Source organism: Myzus persicae, unplaced genomic scaffold, assembly GCF_001856785.1.
Source record: "Myzus persicae strain clone G006 unplaced genomic scaffold, MPER_G0061.0, whole genome shotgun sequence".
Classification (NCBI taxonomy): Eukaryota; Metazoa; Arthropoda; class Insecta; order Hemiptera; family Aphididae; genus Myzus; species Myzus persicae.
Genome location: NW_019103886.1, coordinates 154,498 through 177,874, shown reverse-complemented (window position 1 = coordinate 177,874; position 23,377 = coordinate 154,498). Strand labels below are relative to the sequence as shown.

The 23,377-nt window shown below is 29.0% G+C and overlaps 1 protein-coding gene across 1 annotated transcript in view; it reads right to left on the bottom strand.

Annotated features, from left to right (window-relative positions):
* The window catches only part of LOC111035900 (cytosolic carboxypeptidase 6-like), a 50,204-nt gene extending 45,022 nt beyond the window's left edge, over positions 1-5,182 (bottom strand). Inside the window, exons 1-2 of the mRNA XM_022317724.1 lie at positions 5,108-5,182; positions 2,581-2,697 (exon numbers count right to left, since the gene is read on the bottom strand). Coding sequence (XP_022173416.1) covers positions 2,581-2,697; positions 5,108-5,126 — 136 coding nt within the window. The 5' untranslated portion in view covers positions 5,127-5,182. The remainder of the gene's footprint in view (positions 1-2,580; positions 2,698-5,107) is intronic.
* Between the last annotated feature and the right edge of the window lie 18,195 nt (positions 5,183-23,377).

Sequence of the window (23,377 nt, the reverse complement as noted above, 5' to 3'; positions counted from 1 at the left end):
TGTATTGGCATAGATAATGTACAAAAAAATATTATTGAAGACATAAATATTACCAAACATCATTCCCTCCAAATTTAGTATTCGTTTTTGTTGCGCATTTTGTATGTTTATGGCGCATAGTTCGTATAACAGCATAATATATATACATATTATTATCTTGTAAATGTGCATTACAAATTCTTCCAAGGTTATTTTTGTAATTTAAGTGTCCATTTTAGTGGATATTTATGTCTTTTTAAATATTTATCTTAAAAGCATTTAAAAAGGTTTTCTTTTAAGTATATATAAACCTACTCCATAGTAATTATATAAGTTATAACACTTAATTAATTTATCTTTAAAAAATCACGACCGGGATTTTGCGGAAGCGGCCGACGATTATACGCGACGAAGTAAATCAAATAATTTCCGCATGCAAACCACCAATGGATGGGTACAAATATTTAAATTTTCTATTATTATGTTTTTTTCTCTAAAATCGTTCGTACGATTCATGCACACTGCACAGTGAATGTGACCACTTATCATACAGGACAGAGATATTCAAACCGAGAGTCTAGGCTCCCATGTCAAGGAATTGTAAACCAAAATTAATATAAAATATGAAAATAGAAATATTATTTTTTATCATTATAGCGATGATGATATCTATAGTACTACTAACGTATTTATTACTATCGTCTGTATTGTTTCCGTCGACCGTGGCCGTTGATTAAAAAGTCGTCAATAATTTGGGAGCTTTCAAAGTATTGTGAGGACACAAAGGAACTATGAGATGAAAAATGTTTGAATATCTCTGAACTATAGAATATAGGGCGTAGGTACTATTTTCGATACCTACAAAATATTTGTATAATTTAAAATTTTAAAGAAACGATTTTTATGTAGAGCAGCGGTTCTCAAACTGTGGTACGCGGAAGGCCGTATGCCGATAGTAGAACGGAAAATTAAAAATAAATATTAGATTGATAATTAGATGTTATTTAATTCATATCTTAATTTTTGAACTCTAATAATTTGTATTAGTAAATAAATAATAATATATTGCAGTATTTTACAGCATTTTTATTTAAAATAAATGTATCCGATTGATAATATAAGTACTTAAAAGTTTGAGAACCTCTGATATAGAGCATTCAAGTACAACCTGGTCCGCTCTAGAAAAAAAATATCCGTAGGTAGTTAAAAAAAAGCATGACCCGAATACCATTTATTTTTAAAGCCATCAATTGTTGTTTCACTTTTTAGTAATTGAAATGTTTCTCGGACACTTCTCGATAACTTCTCTCGGATAGCACTTTTTACGTTATTTACGAAATGCGTTGGTACCAGACTTTGCTCCTCGGAAATTTGTTGTCTTGTCATTTTTTTAAAATATATATATTGAACAGAACAATCGATATTTTTTTACATTGATGTCTAGGGACATACAATTTTCACAATACATTTATTTTTGTATTTTCAAGATATTTTGGAACCTTTATACTATTTATAGACATTTGAAACTTGCCTACATTTTTACTTTTTTATTTTTATTTTATGCCAATAAAATGCTTGAGTATTGTTCAAAAAGCTTGAAAATTTATTACAATCTTCACTTTACGTTATTCTTGCAGCAGTTACAGAATATGAAAAATCCGTAGCCACAAATGTTTGTATATTATGCGTTTGAACTTTTGAGTTAAAATGTTTACGACATTCATCGAAATCGAGAACATCAGGAAATTATTTTGTAGCAAAAATGCATACAATTCATAAGATATTTATCTCTTATACCTGCTTAACGTTTGAACATCAAATACATGCAAGATTCTTCATAAGATGTCCGTAGAAGAATTTAAAAAAGAAGTTATGCGTAAATAAGCTGTATTACATTTTTAATTGGATATTTATAAAATAAAATACGGATTTTTAATTAAAAGATAAGTCGGATAACGAAAGACGCAATTACGCTTTATTATAAAATGTGGGATTTTTGGTTAAATTTAGTTCTGCAATTCAGAATAGTTTTGCATGTAATAATCAATTATCATTGCTTAAAAATTTAACTCCAAGTGTCACGGATTTGTATTATTATATTTTATTTACCTAAGTCTGAATTTATTAGTGATATAATATTATATCCATCTAGAATAATCATTGTGGTTTGACGAGGCGCGGCCGTACGCTCGATTTGCGGCAACACTCCGAGTGTACGTACCAACCCTCGTTGCTAGCATTCGGATGGGTGGCCACCTGGGTTCTTAGCAACACATCCTTGCCACACATACAAACGTGTTCCAACCAACGGTTCCCCCACACAGTACCAGGCTAATGACCTCATTAGTTGAAGCCTTCATTCAATAAAAAAATAAAAAAAAATAATCATTATTGTACAATTTCAGTTAGCAATATATTTAGAGAAGCCGCAGCTTTGCGTGACAGTATCGGGTTGACTGGATCTTGAATTAGGACTTGGCGTAGACTAACGTCCAGGTAAAGAAGCATTCCAGCATTATTTCTATTTTCTTGTGCATTGCTTAATAACATTATATAATCTAGCTTAAATGTAATAATATTATCAATTATTAAATTATTTACCGGTTTCAAACGAAGCATCAAAACACAAATGTCCTTTTTTTGCTTTGCCACTATGACCAACCGGCCTCATGATTACTCTTGTAACATTTCCTAGTCCGGCTTCACCTTCGTCACTGTCTATTAAAATCAACACGAGTAAAACACAATTTAAATACAAACATGTACACGTAGGAACTTATACATACATGAGTGGAAAATAATCTACGAAAAATGACAATATAATGAGTTTTATTAATACGATGTTACCTGTAATTACCTGCATCAAATGTGTATTAGTATACATGTTGATAGCAGATTAATATTTTAATTCTTTATTCAAATACATTATATTTTGACAAGTGTTATCAATGATATTTCTTTAAAATTATTAATGAGTTTTTAAATGTAATATTTTAATTTTAACAAAAATGTTAGATTAAATAAATTATAAATTTTAGGATTAAATTTTTTTTTTTTGTTAATACAATGTGAGCCTTCAATATAATATTTAAATTGAATATTATAGATTCTGAACGGAAAACATTCACCTGCAAAATATCCGATGGTCAAGCTTCAGAATATAAGAAGATGACGAATCTATTGTTTTTTACCACAGTGTGCAATTGTTATTTTATTTAATACTTAGGCAAAATTATTATACTGATAATATGTTTCTGAATTAGTCTAATACACTGATTCGGGTAAATTATTCTTATAGTGGTTCAAATATATCAAAAACATAATGTCACTGATTTTTATAAGCGATAAAGCTTTTTTTTTTACTAAAATATAATTTAGTACAATACGTAATTTTGATTTAAGTTAATATATAACGGGTATTTCAATAAGAAATATGTTACAAAGCGAGATTTACAGGTTTTGGGAGGGCACTTATTAGCGAAAGAGGTGGCACCCGACTAGAACTTAAAAGTTACATTTGTCCAAATTTACAATGATGAATCAAAAAAATTTCATTTTAATATTTAATGTAAATTTTTTCATAAGTTTTTAATGGAATTTAAAAACAGTTAAGCTTATCAAATTCAAAATTTAAAAATATTTGGACAGTTATTGTTACCTAATATTGTTCACACCAGCATGCGATGGAGCCGCTAGGTCGGTGAAGAACTGTAGACTCATAAGTTAGACTATTATAATATGATACTTTCATGTATTAGGTATATATTATCATAATAATTATCCATTTAATAATACATTCATTATTTTTTAGCAAAAATAAGTTTAGCCTACGCCATATAATAGGTAAAAAATAAACTACTTACAAGAATATAAATAAATCAAAAATATCTCTGTGTCCATGTCGGCACTTTTGCAGTCTCGCAATGCGAACGCAATGATTTCTCTTTGAATTCAAAAATAACACAAGTATTAGGATGTACCCAATTATTATGTGGTACACTCAAAACCTACTTTATAGTAGGCTGACTAATTTAATATTTTTTAATAATATGTTCTAAATGAACGAAATATTTTTTAAATTTTTTGTCTCCAATTTTTCTGGCTTATGAAGTGTTTGACAATATTTGAGAAGTATTTAAAACCGATGTCGGAAACTAATGCAGCTAGCACTATTCGGTATTATACTTTGATGATTACTTAGTACCTATTCTACTGTAATTTTAATGCGTTAAAAAACTACTGAGACTATCATCGACGGTATTCTAAAAATTATCGAATAGTGTTAAAGACGCATCTGTCTTATAAAAGATACTTCTTAAAAGTATTCAAGTTCAGCCGTACAGATACTTATTTTGAAAAGAAATTGAATGCAAATATAAATACTTTAAAAAAGTAAATTGAATCAAATTATTTATAGCATTGTAATGTTTTACATTAATTTATTTCTCATTTTACAATGTATCATTTGGTGTAGCTGCAAGTTACTTATCTATTTTATTTGTCAAAATGATAGTTAGGTATAACCACATTTAAGAGTTATACATTATTATATAAGTACCAGACTATTTTATTATTCTCAATAAAATGTTTTCATTTAAAACCATTAAATTGAAAATATGAAATGTATAAACTAAAAAGAAAAAGGATTTGTATACGTACTCAAGTATTTTGGAACACCGGTATACGTTGCAGTTTAAACCCATTTCCGCTAAGATATTAATGGAAATTAAAGATTCGTGATTGTTTTTAATTTAGAATAATTATAATATTATATCATTTTAATATCATTATTTAGATCAAAGAGCTCAGTGTCTGTTTTTTTAGTGTTATTTAGAAATCTTATAATAGTGGGATTGTAGTAGATGAGAAAATCAAACTATTAATTATCATTACAGTGACCCTGCAGCTTAATGAGGTATATAATCGGAATCAACTGTACAGCAGAAGCGAGTCCACGTGGTTCTTTTTTATAATTATTGTACTTAGAGTGAGTATCTACGTTTTAACTACGATGATGATGATAATAATAATATTTCAGAGAATACGGTGCGTAATACATCAGCCAGTGTAGTGCATAACAATATAATTTAATATAATAATATATAGTTTAGTCGCTGTCTATCATTACCAGACTCGTAATCCGCCATTTCAGGTGTTTGCAGACGCGACACCGGCGCGTTACTGTTAAGTCCAGACGCGTACAAGCAACTAAAACGAACGCTGCGTTCGAGCAGAAATTATTTAGGAAAAGGATTGAAAGAAATAATAAATGTAAGTACACGAAGCTACTCGTCGTACCTAGCGCGTGTTTGTTGTCATGATGATACCGCCGTCGCCTGACGAATGTTCACCTGCGCAAAGGATACGACATTAACATGTACTGCATTATATACTATTGTATTATGCATTTGTATTGTACTTGACTCTATCATAGTCTATTGGAGAACAAGGTTTATTGGTCGTGACTTATGCCTAAGCACTTTAAGTATTCGGTGAGTATGCAGGTATATAGTGATTGTAAAAAGAGACACGATGGGAGGAGGGTTATCCTGTAAACCTATATACTGCGCGTTGTAGTTTGTTTGCAAATTGTCTAATTAGTGGTTATTAATTATAAGATTAAACGTACAAGGTAACTTCTTTTTATCTCTAAATAGAGATTTGGAAAAAAAATATATAGGTTTACCTGTAAACCACTAGGCTATACTCAATGTTATTAGGTAGGCAAATATATTTTTTCTCATCGTTATAATTTTTTATTTCAATTCTTGGTATAATCGGTTGAAACTTGGTTATTACATGAAATCAAAAAGTAATGTCTAATCACAAGGTTTGATCGACATGACACGAAATGACACATGACGTGCCTGTGAATGCGCCATCAGTAGCATAGCTAAAGTATGGAAAACTGTGCCTACGCCAGGGGCGCAAAATGTAAAAGGACGAAAAATTGTGCTTCAAAAGTGATCTTTTTATTCTATCTGCAAAATAACATTTTTTCGCTGTACTTATTACATTTTTAAATTTATAAGATTTTGTTTATTTGCACACACTACGCGTGGATTTAATGATGAAATTATGAAAATACCTAAAAGAATATCCCAAATAGTGTTCAATTAATTGTTGTTATAAAAATAAAGGTCAAAAAAAATATCATTACATCAATCATTTAGTTTGTAAAAGGCGCCTTTTATATATTTACTAGGGGTGCTAACGAGTCTTCCTACCACTACTTTACTTAATACATAATACATATTTAATAAGAATATTAAAATGCTTTGAATTTTGACTAATATATAAGTAGATACAACGTATAAAATCCAAATATTTAAACAATAAATAAAACATCAAAAAGGTGTATATTAAAAACATATCTAAGTACAACATATTTCAAAATCTCAGTTGTTTTTTGTTGGAAATAATTCGTTTAGTGAAACATGTAATTTGTCATTTTTTAATTTAATTGAATGGCCATCCGATCTTAAAATTGCTTTAAATTGTAACGACTGGATGATCACTCCAAACGGAAAATCCACTGAAGCGATAAATTGGTGAAACGTGATTATGAGAATGTGACATGGACACAAGTTCGGAAGGATTCAATTCAATTTTTAATTTTGTCATAGAGAGTTGGTGTAAAACTACACCCCTTACATAATTTAGGATTTAGGTTAGTTTAAAATCGAAGCATGTTTGTTTACTTCTCCATTAGGCTACAACTGATGACAGACACATGAAAACGCACACACACACATATAGTTGTGAAATCAATAAATGTATAAAAAAAAAAAAAATGTAATGCTTGGAATAAATAAAATTAAAGACTAATGAAACTCGATTAAAGTCGCATTATGTTTGCGACGAATTCCCACTTTGTTCACTTCGGGTGGGTAAAGACTGCGCTATACTAGATTATATAGTATAACGGACGAGTAAGGAGTAAAGGGCTGCAAAATTACGAAAGAACAATTTATCATAGTTATATAACATACATCATACTAATATGGTGGTGGACAGCGTATTACCAACAAAATTAAAACTAATTTACAACTAAAACTTACTGGGTTGACCGTTCTAAATAAATAGAATATATTAAAATGTTTAACAAACAAATACTCAACAGTAATAATAACTTTTAGAGTGGTAAAATAAATGGTATAAATACGCTTTACTGGTAACCTTTTTATTTTTGCAATGTATTATTTTTTCCAATTTATACAAACAATTAAACCCAATGCATCTGTACTATGTTAATACATATAATATTTGTTTGACTTGATTCTCGAAATGGTAAAACTGCCATCGGTTTTACTGCGTTTGATCTCTTGTTGGAACTCTTATATTGGTATCCGATGTGCACAAAAGCTACCATAACGTTGCCATGCTCAATATTTCAATTGCCAAACAGCACAAACCGAGCGAGTTGATACAACAATTATTATTAATGCGCAATATATGGGATTGCTGACCGCATAAAATATTATATATAGGGTGACTCATCAAGCATGCTGAACAGTCAACTTTATTTAGATGAGACAACGTGTGTTTTCTAAATTTATTATTTGGATCTGCTAACACGATAATAATTAGTTGAAATAATGCCTCGGCTTTCAACTTAAGTGTCTTTTCTGGTGATAAGTCAATCAAGTTGGTACTTTTAAGAGGTCAATATTTAAAATAGTAGTTTTTAAAAAGGCCAAGAAAAACAAAATAAAAATTAAGGAAAAACGGGAATTTTTTTGAAAAATTAGTTTTTGACAAAGTCCATTTTGTTTTTTTCTGACCTAAAAAATATTCAGATACCTGAAATGTTTATATTAATATTTTCTGTACATTTTAAAATTATCAAAATCTATTGGCTCTTTTTAAGCTATTTATAGATATAAGGAGTTATTGTTTTCTTTAGTTTTATTTTAATTATTGTCGAAACAGAAAATGGAAATCGGGAATTATTGTTTTTAATTTCTAGTTATTATTATATATTTTTTTAACTGTTGTTAAATGTTTACCAATTTTTATATTATCACTTGTAAATGTCGATGTGTAAATTATTTAATCGAGACTCCCATCCATAAACAGTTTTTTCAATTCACCACAAAAATAGATTATTTTTTATTGCTCCATACAAATACTAAAACGACTAAAACTAGAAAAAATTAACTTGAAACTACTATTGGTTGTAAAAATAAGAAGAACACTGTACTGATATAACACCTCAAACGATGATTTTTGTAACGGCTACGATAAATATTGGCTCATTCATATCATATGTCCTAGTTTGATGGCCGATGGGCTTCTAAATATTTTAAACTTAACAATATTTTTGAAGTCCAAAATACACAATCCTTATATTCAATATTTTAAACGGGAAACTGATACCAACTATGTTTATTAACAAACATTGAAAACCACGAGAAACGTATAAATAATACGTTTCTCAAAATAAATAATTTACACATATCAGTTTATGAATAATTGCATTATTGAAGTAGAAATAGGGCGAGCTTGCTTGGTGAATCACAATTAACAGTGTATATTAAATGAACCACACACGCTCGAAAATGTGTACTTAGTTATATAAAACATAAAGTAGGTAATAAGTAATAATATTATGACCAGGACGTTTTATTCGGTACAAATAGATACAATGATTTATCTATTAAATAATCATCTTACATTAACTTAAAATACTTTCAAGTTTTATTTTGAAATGGAAAACAATATTTTGGAGTTCAATAAAAATAGTGACAATATTCTATTTCACATTGATAACTAATATACCTATATAGTATTAGTCATTATAACTGAGGAATTTTGATGGGACATGAAATCAAAAATATAAACATTTTAGAGCCACTGATATAAATACAATTTTTCATAATTTTCTGTAAAAAAAAAAAACCGGAAATTGTGTGTAGTTTCGAAGTGTGATAACAATAATTAAGTTAACACATCACAAAAAAAACTGGGAAAGAACACGTAAAAAAATAAATTGTGAAAAACAAGAGGCCTCTATAGAAAACTGGCAATATTATAAATGTTGTACTTTATTGTTGTGAAAATCTCGTAAAATTAATAAGCGCATAGCGAACGTGAACATATTAAAATTAAATCTATAATATAATATTGAAGGTTTTGAAATTTGGGATACTTTGTCGACTATGTAAGTGCATTGTTGTCTGTTCTATTATTTGAATCAACTTAACAATGCCTATAGCCAATAAGTTGGACCTACCTATATATATAGAAATGAAGTAGTGAAATAGTATAATATAGTAACTCATTTTTTTTTTTGAACCAAAATTGTTTATGTGTAAAATTAAATGGCTTACAACAAGACTTGGTTAACCATTCTAGATGCCACGTACTGTATAATAGGGATACACATATTGATAAAATAAAATGAACCGGTCATGGAAAAAAGACTTAAACAGCAAATATAACAAGAAACAACAAGAAACCCATTGTTGTAAATTATGTGCATAGATAAAATTATGCTATGCATAAAATATTGTGGTCATATGACTTAAACTTTCGATAAAAAATAAAATTTTATTTTTTAGAGATTGAGATAACTGTTCCGCTGATTGGTTATAACTTATAAGCATTTCAGTCGTTTCTACTCACAGTAATTTATGCGTTATACCTTTAAGTACATATACAAAATTAATCGAATTTACTGCAGGCTACATTTTATATTTGTTATACTTCACACTTCTTACTAATTTCCGGAACTTTACATACACATTAGGTACTTACTTCTGGAGATTTGCCCACCTTCCTACCAGATTGTATACCTACAAGACTATATGCCTACGGAAAATGTGATCAGTGTGACTGTTTAGAGTAGCTTATCAGCAAATTCAATTATTCGTTTCTTTTATGTCAACAATCGGTAACGAGCAACGATTTATGAGTGAAATTTAAAAAATTTAATTAAGTTTATCTTCAAACTGTGACTACATATGCTTAAAGAATAGATTTTCGATTCTCTGACAATAATTGAATTGAATTCTATGAAATGATTATATACTGAAAGAAAAACAAATAACGAAATTTTCTACCTACTATACTTTTTCTAATTTCACGCTTACTGCACTCTCAAGTTCAATATCTCTTATTACTCACAATTATAGTCTCTGGATCTTAACATAGTAGTTTCAGGCTAGAGGCGATCTCTAAAAATAATGGTGTCGTTGGGCTTAATGAACTGTAACCCACTTACCCACCCACCTAACACGATTCCTACAATCCTACGTAGGTTATATGGTTGAAACCTATCCCCATATTCGTTTTTGTTTGATGCATACATCGTTGTGCAACGTCTACGAGTCTATTTAGCCTTAACTTTTGAGTATGATTGTACGAAGAACGCGGACCAAAAAAGTATTGTTTAAATACTAATAAGTTCTAATCTCTACTTTCAACAGTTCTACTAGATTAAGAACACATTCGTGTTTAGCAGTTTAGAACCAGTTATGCAATTTGTAACGTACGATATTAACAGAAATGAACTGATTTCGATGATCGAGGAATGTTTCTCTTCAATAAATTATATGATTACTATAATATAATTATTGCATTGTTTTCAGATAAAACCTAAATCAACTAACCTTAATATTAATAATAATAATTAATAAATAAGAAATTTAAAATGTAAATAATAACTTCAGTATCCCAATAGCTTACTCGTATGTCGCAGAGAGTAAGTTTTTTTTGTCAATAAAAAAAAAAAATAAATAAATAACTTAAATAAATTATAACATCAAAAAATATAATATCATAAAATCGTTGTCGTATTTAAATTGAACACATCTACACAGCCTACCTTTTTTCATTTAAAAATGAATTTATTCTAATTGACTTTGGAATTTAAAATTTTGCTTGAAGACCATATGTTAAAATATTTAGATTTATACCATTTAAAAAATGTTCTCAGAATCACCATTTTTTCATTTACATTTTTAATAAGATGAGTTTTTTTTCTAAATTCTATGTCTCCAATTTGGATGTTGAATGAGTAGTTTTTGAGTTATTAAACTTTATTTACTAACGATAATTTATAAATATGGCCATGATGATTTTAAAATCATAGTAATTAATATTAATATATCAACATTTTAAAATGATTGAAAATTGTTTTAATTCCTATACTAACTAGTTAATACTCAGAAACTACGCGTTTGAATTTTTAAAGAACGCTTAGTCGACCATCCTTTACTAGTACTTTGAGGTAGATATAACTTGTTACCTAATTTAAGTATTTTTTCACTATGGATAATTTGAAAGATAAATTTTAACAATATATACAAATTTATAAATACTCGAAAATTATTTTTCTGCTTTCTAATAAATTATACTATTTTAGTTAAACTTAAGTACGTTATCATTTACGTGTTATATACTTATACATTATATAATATATACATAGATACATTGGTAATTACTAAAACTAACTATATAGTAAAGACCATTTTGGATTTTCGGAATGTAAATTGTAATGCATAAAATTAAAGATTATTACTTAAAAATATATGATTTATAGGTGATTAGAGGTAGTATTTAATTCATTAGAATAGAAAAATGTAATTTCTATATATATATATATATATATATGTTGGGTTAATAGATACCAACTATATCGTTTTATTTATTTATAACATAATCCTTGGTGAACCGGACAAAATAAATATTATCGACGGTAAATGCTCGCGCTTTACCGTACACAAATTATCGTATTTTTTTATGCCACCGATAATCTGTTCGGGTCTGATTGGTTAATCAACTTAATCATCAACAATTTAAACGTTTTAAATGAATGCAATACACTTACGGATTAATTGGATTTATCGTACGCAGAATTTGGGTAGGTATACACGGCGTATTATGGATGCCGAATACGTCCGGTTATTAAATGTATACTCTCCCGTTTCATAGCTATCTGCTCGGCTCGGTGCATCCGTTTTTTTACGGATATCATACATAATATATAACGTTAATCTCACATAACTCGTACGCGTGATTCGTAAGCTTCTGTGATTTCGATTTGGCTCTTAAGAACCTATGTAATATGTTATCATTTTTATCGAACAGACTACGAGGGTTTTCCGAAACGTAGATTAATAATAAATAGCAATTGTCGGTACCGCGCATATTATACAATAAATTGAAAAATAAAATAATATCACTACACTGTAGTATGTGGTCCTATAATAATATTATAATCTATCGATAATAAATTGTTCGTAAACTATACGCATAGTTTTATTCGATACGTTAAAGACTTTTCGAAATGTTAATAGCAAATCTTTTCACTCACCTTAGAAGAAGGTTGACGACGATGGGCCATATGAGAAGGATTGTGTTTTGATAAATCCGAAATATACTTTTATATTTTTAAATGGTATCCGATCGTCGACAAAAAGATTATACCACTTGTCAAAATGCTGGTCAACCATTATCAATATAACATAGTTTTCGGGCCCCCTTTTTTTCGATCGTAACGGTTGTCGAGTGCCAAGATTACAAGGTTACAATAATATGTTATTATTTATTCATTCGCCTCGACTATCATTGGTACAGTATATGGCATGTGTGTACACATTTTTTTGGTAATTGTCTGATCGAGTTCACAGAATCGACGGCCCCTTTCGAGGTTATTTTATGTATATATAACTATATTAATGTTATTTATTACGGGGTGACCTAAGCTCACATCGACTTGTTGTTTTTTGTGTTAATTTTTATTTCTGTTGGAATTTAACTCCAGTTGGCTTTCTCCACAAACAATAATAACCTCCCCTAGTTAACCTCCCCAAAATTAACCTTTTATTTGTTTTATTTAATTCCCTTCTGCATATTTTTAATAATACAAATCCAAAAACCTTCCTCGACAGTATGGAGTTTTCCGGGTCATCGGTTCGAGACCTATGCTACGAACCAGGGCTTCACTGCGTCAGTAACCATAAAGTTACAACTTATTCAGTGAAAATGCCAAATTGCATTGAGAGAATTCGATCAAGTCGATGTTTGCTACTGAAATATAGATCTGTTATTACGCCATTTGTACCAACTATCCAAATCATCGGATAAAACTTTTTAAAATCATATTTGAATTTGACAAGCAGATAGCTTGAAAACAAGTTTTCTACTTCATTGAAATTTAACTCTTTAAACCTTTAAATATAAAGGCAGTTACAATTTTAATGTTAAGTATTTCGTATCTTGATATTGATATTGATATATTAAATATTTTTTTTATTATTTTATATTTTTAAATTATTTTTATTTTATATTTATATTGAAGTAAAAACTTAATTTAAAAATGTAAAAAAAAATGTTGGCTAGTAAATTGCATGGTAAATTTGTACAAAATATATAATTATGCTTTTTAGTGAATAAGATAGGTGAAATGTGATACTTTTTACCAAAACACAAAATAATTAATAATCGTGAAGTGTGATATTGACTTGTGCGGAAGCGATCTTCTATTTGTTTTATACACAGTCACACACACTTATGACCACATAAATATTACGCACAAATGTACACAATTGCCTATATTAAACTCCCTAAAAAACGGCCGAATCCCTTTCACGTACATAAAGAATTACAAAATGAATTATTTTGGTTTTTTTTTCGTCAAAAGTATTCATTACTTGTCAATTGTAATAATACTAACCTATTTATTTGATAGCATTTTTAATTACATATTCAGAATAGTTTCGTCATGAAATTTTCTCGAAAATAATCTACGTTTTTAAATTTATTTTTTCACTTCAATATTATTTAAATTTTTAAATTTTTAATATTCAAAATTCAAATACATAATATTGAAAAGTTTAGGAGTTAAATTTAAAAAATATGGAAAAGTTGTTTTCGAGTAAACTACATGACAAATTCAAAAGAGTTTTATCTGATGACTAGGGTAGTCAGTGCGATTGGCATAATATGGGTAAATTTTGGTAGAACACTTTTAACTACAAAATAGACACGAAAATTCGTCATAGATTTATAATAATATTGGGATGAAAATTGAGTATGCGTTTCGCATGGTGCTTACGTTACCCATGTTAGGGGCACAATTATGTTATAACTATGTGTGATAGAGTCCACGGATTCTGGCACAAGACCGCATGAGCAAATCACTCGGGGTAAGCCAGTTAACTTTTACCCGGCTTATGTGCCTCCAACCAACCCCAGCTCACCCTCTTTGCACTGACAATGCCCTGGATAACCGAGTTTCCGGGACATAATATAGTGTGCCTATGTCCAAACCCCTGATAACTAGTGCGAACTTAGACACGTTTGGGTTCTGCCTTCTGCCGCACATATGACGAAATATGTAGATATTGAAAAATATGAGTACAATCTTTTTTTGAGAAAGACTTTAGACGAATTCTCCGGGAATTCGACCAATTTAACCGAAGATTACTGACGAATATAACATCTATTGGAAAGCTTAAGGCAAAGTTCAATATAATCAAACATGTACTAACTAACACTGCATTATTTCTCTGAGTACCTAAGTACTCTCTGAGTAAATAGTAATACATTGGCTTGTATTTTATGCCTTGGAGAATAATTAAAAAAAATTGTATCTACAGGTCAATGAAACATAAATATGTATTTCATTGCCCGGCTCGTCGTTTAAAAATTTACCGAAACTAAATAGTAGTTTTGCCATAAAAATAAGAGATACGCGTCATTGCAAATTTGAAACAATAAACATATTTGTACACATATCATACATGTATATGGTTTGTAATAATCATAAATGAAATAGTACGTGTTAATCCACACGTCAGCGTTATAAATTAAATTAATACATCCGAAATGGTGTTGTTCCATGAAATATCTAGGTGCTTTATACGAGTAGTTATACACACTAACAGAATTAAGCCATATTATAATTTACAGTTTAAGTAGGTAGTTATTTTATAAATTATCCGTGATTGATCTGTTACATTGTGTACAATATTAGCTGTGTTATTATTTATTATTATTACCCCACATTTGAGCGTATTTTATACGTATCACTATTGTTATTTACATTTTTTAATCATCTCGTGATAAAAAAAAGGTATTACACTTTTTAAATATAGATAGTTAATAAATTAACTTAATTTTTAAAATATTTAAAAAAATCATATTACTATATAATAATTGTGCATTTTTAATTTCATATTCAGATTTAATTAGGTAAGTATTCATTTTGAAGAATTCAAAGGACATAGTGATCAGAGGTCTTATGTTACAGGGTTGCTATTATGGTGTTTGACGGCCATTTTCTTTTTAAGTTGCTCATTAAAATAGTTCATGACATAAATAATTTAAATGACATATTTTTCAGAAAATTAATTTACGTCTACATAATAATACCTAAACTATAAGAGTCACTTATCTCGACCTTTTTGATAGATTATTACAAATTAAAACCATTGAATTGCATATAAGAAAAAACACAACCAAAACGTATAAAACCAAACTCATGCATAAAAAATTAAAACGGATCTTACTCGCATACACATTTTTCAAAATACTTCTTTAGTAGTCAAAATATTAATTTTTTTCAAACCAACATTTAAGAAATTAAAAAAAAACTTGATTTGTTTGAAGTACCTACACATAAAATATGTTCAAACAAAAACTGCAGTGACCTCGCCGTCGCACTGTAAGGGGGTCTGCAGCAAATATACAGCCGGCGCATTACCACACCCTTTTTTTTATACCTTTCCCCAACTATTTATGTGCTGTATATATGGTCAATTCGGATTCTACGTAATATATATGGTAAAATTACTTCCGAAAAAATTATTTTCTCCCCTCGAGCTCGCACGTGGTTCGTGCCGTCTAACGCAATAACACAACAATATTGTACGTATAGTTGTAGTCTGCAGGTGTTTCGTTAGATTGTTGTCACGTAGCCGGCCGCACACAGTACCTTCATTGCGAGGACCTACTTCATAATATTAATATTGCCTAACAATAATATGATAATGTTTCACGGTTAAGGGTCTACCAAGAAAATTTGCGAGATTTTTTGCACGATTCGTCACGCTAAATGAATAACTAGTTCAGTGGCGTCACGAACATTTTATCCATAAGGGTAAATATTCACCTACACATAAAATTAAAACCTGCCAATGTATAATTTTTGTATAGCTATTAAATAAATATTCATATTATTTTTACTGGATATATCAATTTACACTGATATAACCTATAAGTTCCGTCTTCCAATAACAAATTCCTTAAGCTGCTACACGTATAAGTATATGATATAGGTAATATTGTTTTCTCGGTGTCCTTATTAGGTATATACAATAACATAGATTGCGTTTTATTACCTATGTACTCCTAGAATAAATCAGTAAAACTGATTCAATAATAATAGTTAAAAAAGAATGTATTTTTATACATTTTCAAAATTATCCACCCATCGCAAATTGTTTAGACGATTTTCCCGAAAAATATGAAAATTTTTTTTGTGATACCACTGACAAGGTGGTAACTATATGTTTCCACATAACCGACAACAATAATATACAACAGAATTTTAACAATTTTTATACAATTTTTCAAATTAATAAATTACATTCGATTTTGATTTGTTTATCTTCTACAATTCTAATTCTAATTATTATAAGAAACCATTTGTTCAGTTAATATCATTGTCACCTCTCAGTTTTCGATGTTTTTTACGTAATTACTTGAAAAATTGTAAATTTCATCTTTTGAAGTATGAGTTTATATATCACCATCAACATAATATTTTGTTATCTCTCATACCTCTGACCACTTTGTTAATAGAAAATAACAAGAAAATACGTTGCAATAAATTTGTTATTTTCAACTAAAATTGATGCGATAAATACATATTTCTTGTCATACAACACAATGCCCCAAAACCATAATCGTGCTTGGGTTTGAAAAAATGAATATTGCAGTATACAGAAATTGGAAAATACGAATTAAACGCTACAGAAGACACATCGTTTGGAAAATTCTAACAATCTACAAATTGTAACCTTACCAGTTACCAGTACCATATTATAATTTTTTTCAGAAATTGAGTTAATGTAAATACCAAAATAATAAATGATCCGGTCTAAATGTGGTATAAACGAATTTTATTTTGTTGCTTTTATCCCTTTTCATATTAATTTGAAAAAAAAATATTCTAATATTTGAAAACAAGTATTAAGTTAGTATTAATTAACACTGTGTAATGATTTTTAGTACAAACAATAATAATGTCTTCTATGTAGATAGCTATAATATATACATATAAATATTGCATATGCATATATATTGATTTGTATCTCTCAGATGATATTAAATCTCATTGATTATTTTATCAAAAATGTGTACCTATTAGATATACCGGTAACCACTAAATTTAAAACCGTTACCCTTTACTATGTAATTTTAATAACCGAAACCGAAATCAGAATCAACAAAAATATTTAATAATTTAAGATTAAGCCGGAACTCAGTAGCAATATTATCACCGAATAGCAACTAAGTAATTTGCGAAATTAGAGACGAAATTATTTACGGAAATTGACATCTCTGCTTCGCATACACAGCCATCAATTATTCCTTTTTGCCGTACAATTTTAGATAATGATAATTTAATGCTTCTTGGAGTAGGTACACATAAACAATAGAGATTGTAGAGAGTGCTTTTATTATTATTGCTCTTATGTATATAATGATGGGTGTAATATTATAAAAATAATATATATTATGATGTCGTACGACGCGACACCATAGTTTGAAAGTGGGGGGGGGGGGGGNNNNGGGGGGGACGATTGATGGATCGCATCACGTTTCCCCGGGGATTTTACTTATTTTTTTGAATAAAAAAATACAATAATACACGCGTAAAACTCACATTTAACAACACGACACCGATGCAGGTATACGACGCTTTCTAACTAAGTGATTTTTTGACTGTATCGAGAATATCGAAAACTTGCACTGATGATGGGGGTTGGGGTGGGGTTAGCGAATCATCAAACTAATAACATATATATGTCCAAATGAAAAATCAGTCACTGTATAAAACTACTAGATATTTTAAGTCGGTAGGTACCTACCTATTCAATAGTAATTATATGTGTTTTCACATACCATCAATTATTATACCTATTTAAAATATGAAATTCAGTATGTCTCACTGTTAAATACAGAACGCTTCATATCATATAAATATATACTCTCACCCTGCTTTAATTGAAATATTATAAAAATTTCTTTCGAAAAAGTCGAGGATAAGTTATAATGTTATGTGATATCTCAGAAAATCACTAACAGCTTTCAACATTTCTCTTAAATTTATAAAACATCAATTTAATCATATTCATTTTTTATTTTTTATACTATATTTTTTCACTTTTTACCGTATTACACAATGAATGCAATATTTAGGCAATGTAAATTATAAATATCTATTTTACATATTTTTCATATTGTACTTTGTAAAAAATGCTAAACTGGGGTTTGCTTCATAAGTTCAACCATTGCAAATTAGACACGACCGAGGTAAACAGCAAAATTATTACGGTAAAATTAAATTTCAAGGAAAAGTTTGTTGGTATATTGATGACTTGCCATCCGAAATTCAGTTGTCCAAGGCAATGTTATGACCACTGCTTTAGCACTTGTGTGTCCAAAAATAAGACACGGGGAGATAAACTATAGGGTAAAGCTGCTGGAATTGTATGTAAGCAATTAATGTCATATTGGTGATACATGTAAAAATAAATGAGCATTCGAATATAAATATAATATCTCAATGTTCAATTCAATTATTTATTTTATTTCATTTTTCTTTTAAAAATCGCAATAAATGATCTCAATAATATTATAAATGTCAATAAACTGCAATCAAAAAAAGCCAAAAGTAATATTATACATTTTTTCACTTGGTATATTCAGTAGGTGCTGGACATTGTATTGGTAAAATGTCAGTATATGTATGTAATTATCCACATGACTTGAAAAACTAGGACATTGTAAATACGATGTCCGGTCGTGGCTTACATTGTCTATTTTTTCATTTGTACCGTACAACGTGTATATTGTTGCAAAACAGAATTCAATTGGAAACTTAACTTTTCAATTTCACTGGTAATCAACTTTTCTGTCTGTTCGTGCGCCTTGTGTGAGAGAAACACAGGCCCGTTAACACAGTTCCAACTGTACAGGTATCATGTAGAATTAAACGACTTTCTGACCGTACTAAGATTTTAGTAGCCGATTCGAAACTATTTTTACAATTGTACGAGCAAAAGTCTTAAATTTGTACCCTCTCGAATTCCATTTATTTTTCTTAAATCGATTGACATCAATACAACAAGAGTTGAACACAAATCTCAACTTAAATTGATGATTTACACGATTATTTACTATGAATAATATGCTGAATCATAAAAAATTGGAAATAATTTTATTTAGCACTCCTACAGCTAGGAATGAAAAGAAAAATTACATTTCATCAAACGGTGAATTGTTTTTTCAAACAATTTAAATACACACCGTTGTTTGCTGTGACGTGTCCCCCCTTCAATCACCTTCAATCGGTGTGCAGTATAGGCGATTGTATAGTTATTATTATGGACTGTCATAAAATGCATTAAAAAAAGTACATATTATGCATGCAATTATATACTTATTGCCATTAAAATATTCAAAGTTTATTTATGTAAACTAAAATCAAATTATCCGGCCATATACATATGAAATAAACCATCACTTGGTAGGTACTCGTAACATTTACCATGGGTAGATTTTATCAACAAGCGATTATTGATTAGCCAAAAGCCGTTTTAATGGCTATAACTATATTATAAATATAATAATAGCAAACCAGACTACAGGTTTATATTTTATCCTTTTTAATAATGAAAACGAAATGTCAATATTTACAATAACTTTAATGTTTTACACAAATAATCATACGAGATAAAATAATATATTGTTCAACTCATAAACCAAAATTAAATTAAATTTGAATATTTGTAACAATATTAGGTATTTGTCTACTTGTTAACCTAATTTGGTTTATTTATTGTAATAATTTGCATATTCTCTGCATTTTGACGCAAAACGGTCAATGTATACAACAATAAAAATTAAACAACGCTATGATAATACCATTGTACTCACACAATGCACAATTATTATTGAAAGAACTGCGTAATAGAGAAAACGAATATTAATTTTTCCGATTTTTAAAACGTTGCAGGGTTATGTTTTATAATTTTCACGCCCCAGGCCCCATTTATAAATAATTTCGCCTCCCCTTTTATCCGAGCCAACACGTGCGTATTATACACTTTATACAATGTGCAGTGTATTATGGCATACGGGTGTAATGTTTAATACCCCTCTGAAGCTATATATACGACCGCGGTAAATATTAACAATTTTGATTTGGCGGCCGAACGATTGATGGTGGTGTATATTATATTGTATTCGGTTACGACGCACGTGACCAATCGTAGGGGGTGATGTTGTCCCCGAGTTTGGTTCAAAACAAATATTTTCGTTAGTGAGCGAAAGAAGATAAGAAAATAAAAAATAACGATGCAGTCAGGTGGGGTAAGTGTGACCAAAAAGTGCAAAAGTTCATACAAAATGCATCACTACATCCCGGTGAAGTTTTCATGTATTCTATTTTTTTTTTTTATAAGCCTAGCGGAATTTATGCATGTAAGACCCGAGACTTTAAGACAAGGTTAACTACTGTAATATAATATACACACTTTTACACGCATAACGTTTTAATTAAAACACAATACTTTTACAACTTTTTTGAACGATAAAAGTTTTGCTTATGACACGGCATTTAATAATAATTTCATGAATAGTACAACTTTATTATTTAATATAGTTTAATATTGTTTTTAAATTTAAGTAACAAACTAACAACTCATTTTGAATTTGCATATACTGACACTTATACTATGATAGTTAACTATAGTATCAACTATATATGTCAACAATTATGTATATTTTTAAATATTACTACAATTGTATTAAACAATAATAAATTTACTACGTTTGACCTATAATTTTAATGACTGGAACAGCGGCGAATATTGACTGTCGTTGATAATTTTTAATTATATTTCATTAAAAAAGAGTATTTTTCAGTTGCGGTTCAATACTTACTAAAATTCTTAAAAATTAAAATTGATTTTACTAAGTACTTACTTCCTACTTATATTTGAAACCGGAGAAAAAAATTTTTTTTAAGCACTTAAAGTTTGAGACTTTGAGTACGTTATAAATAAACCGATCTCCTATCAGAATATATTTTTCTGAAATGACGATCAATCATTGCTTTCAAATTCAAAGTAATAATATGTATCATCTATATATACGCCTTGCTCCGATTTTGTGTGCACAAGACTACGTCATGCAATTCACTGGGCAATGTCCGGCCTTTCACGTAATAATATACTATACACTACCTACTTGTATCACCGTTGTATTATATTATGGGGTTATGACTTAAAATCAACACCGAACGGCATTTGTAAAAATAAAAAGTGCAGTATTATAAATATCTACTGCAACTTAAAACACATAAAACCCGTCTTCCTTTCAGATTGCGCAACGTTATCGCAAAGCAGTTTAGTAGTATTATTTTTAATCATGGGGAGTATAATTTAAAAATATTAATTACGTTTGACGATAAAATTAAATCACTTGCGTGTCACCGCCGAACGTCATCGAATGAACTTTTAAAAACTTTTTGCGCAGTTTAGAACAATATATCACGTCATGGTCTCGTCATATTTGTTGGTAAATATATTTTACGCGAAACAACACTCATTTTGACACATGTTAATATGTTATACATGCTCGAAAATTCGTTGGTAAATAATATGTAAGCAGTAAATTAAAATTATAATTAGATTTCTCGTGCCGCGATCCGATACTGTGGCTAAACATGGTGATACAGTGAAACTTTCATATTATTACAAAGCCTCGCAAAAAAAAAAAAATGCATACCAGAGTGAAATAAAATTCGTTAATTAGAATCACATAAAATATTTGGTTTTAATTTGGTTACGATACTTGAAAATATTAGTTCATTGAGCAGAAAATTTGGTTAAACGAAAGTTGATTATAATATGTATTAAGGAAGTTTCACAGATAATCCAGTTCGTTGTTTTTAAATTCAGTTCAGCGAAAACTTAAGCAAACCCGAAACAGTGCACTGCAGACATATCACTCTATATGTGTTTGCTCATTTCCGCGATAATTTACTTATAAATATTGCCAGGTTACAAGTTCTGTTTTCCCGCCGAGAAAAGTGTTTAATGATTAAAAGCCATAATTATTTGTTCCGTTTAATCTGTGCATAATCGTCGAGAGAAATCATCTGAGGATTTAATGATATATTATCTTATTTAGATTTTCCAGATGAAAATATTATAACCAGGGCTGTGAATTTAATGCATTTTCATGTTTTTTTTTGCTACACATAAAAAATTTGATTCGGCCAAAATTTGTTTTGACTTATTTGTAGTTCAAATACCAAATTTTATTTTGCATATTTCATGGGTTAGGGCATATAAATGCATGTTTTAATAATTTTTTTGTGTAAATGCTTTTTTTTCGTAATATTTACATTTTTTCGGTCAATCTTATAGTATAAACTATAATTTTTATAGTTTTATCGAAATTATTCTATTTTTACAAACAGTACTCAACAAAAACAAAGGGTTTCAAATTATGTGTAATATTTCAAAAATATTAACTGGCGAAAAAAATTACGTAGATTTAGATATACCAGAAGATTTAACCAGTATAGCGACATGACGTATTTCAAGTTTGCTCCAATAACTTCGTCAGACATAGAACGCTCCTTTTCTTTATATAAAACTTTGTTGGCACCAAACAGGAGATCTTCCAAGCTCGAAAACCTGAAGAAATCATTGGTTGTTCAATGCAATAACTACTTTAAAGGTAAAATATATAATTTTAATTATATTTTATTATATTACTTATATAATTTATACTTCTTTTATAGATCTTGTGACTTGTATACGACGAAGACCAAGACTAGTTAAGATCAATAACTCATATACTTATACCAAGAAGTAAAAATACTAATATTTAAACTAAAATTAATAAAAAAATTATACTAATGAAAAAAATAAAAATAAAAGTTTAATTTTTGTAGTTTTTTTTTGCATATTTTAAGAATTTTTAGAGCATATTTTGTCAGATTTTAGTGCATTATATGCATGCATATTTAATAGTTTCTAAGTGCATTAAATTCACAGCCCTGATTTTAATTATAAATAATTTGTTTGAATCGTTATAAAAAATGTTTCTATTTGAATCTTGTTACATAAGAATCGTGATGAAACTG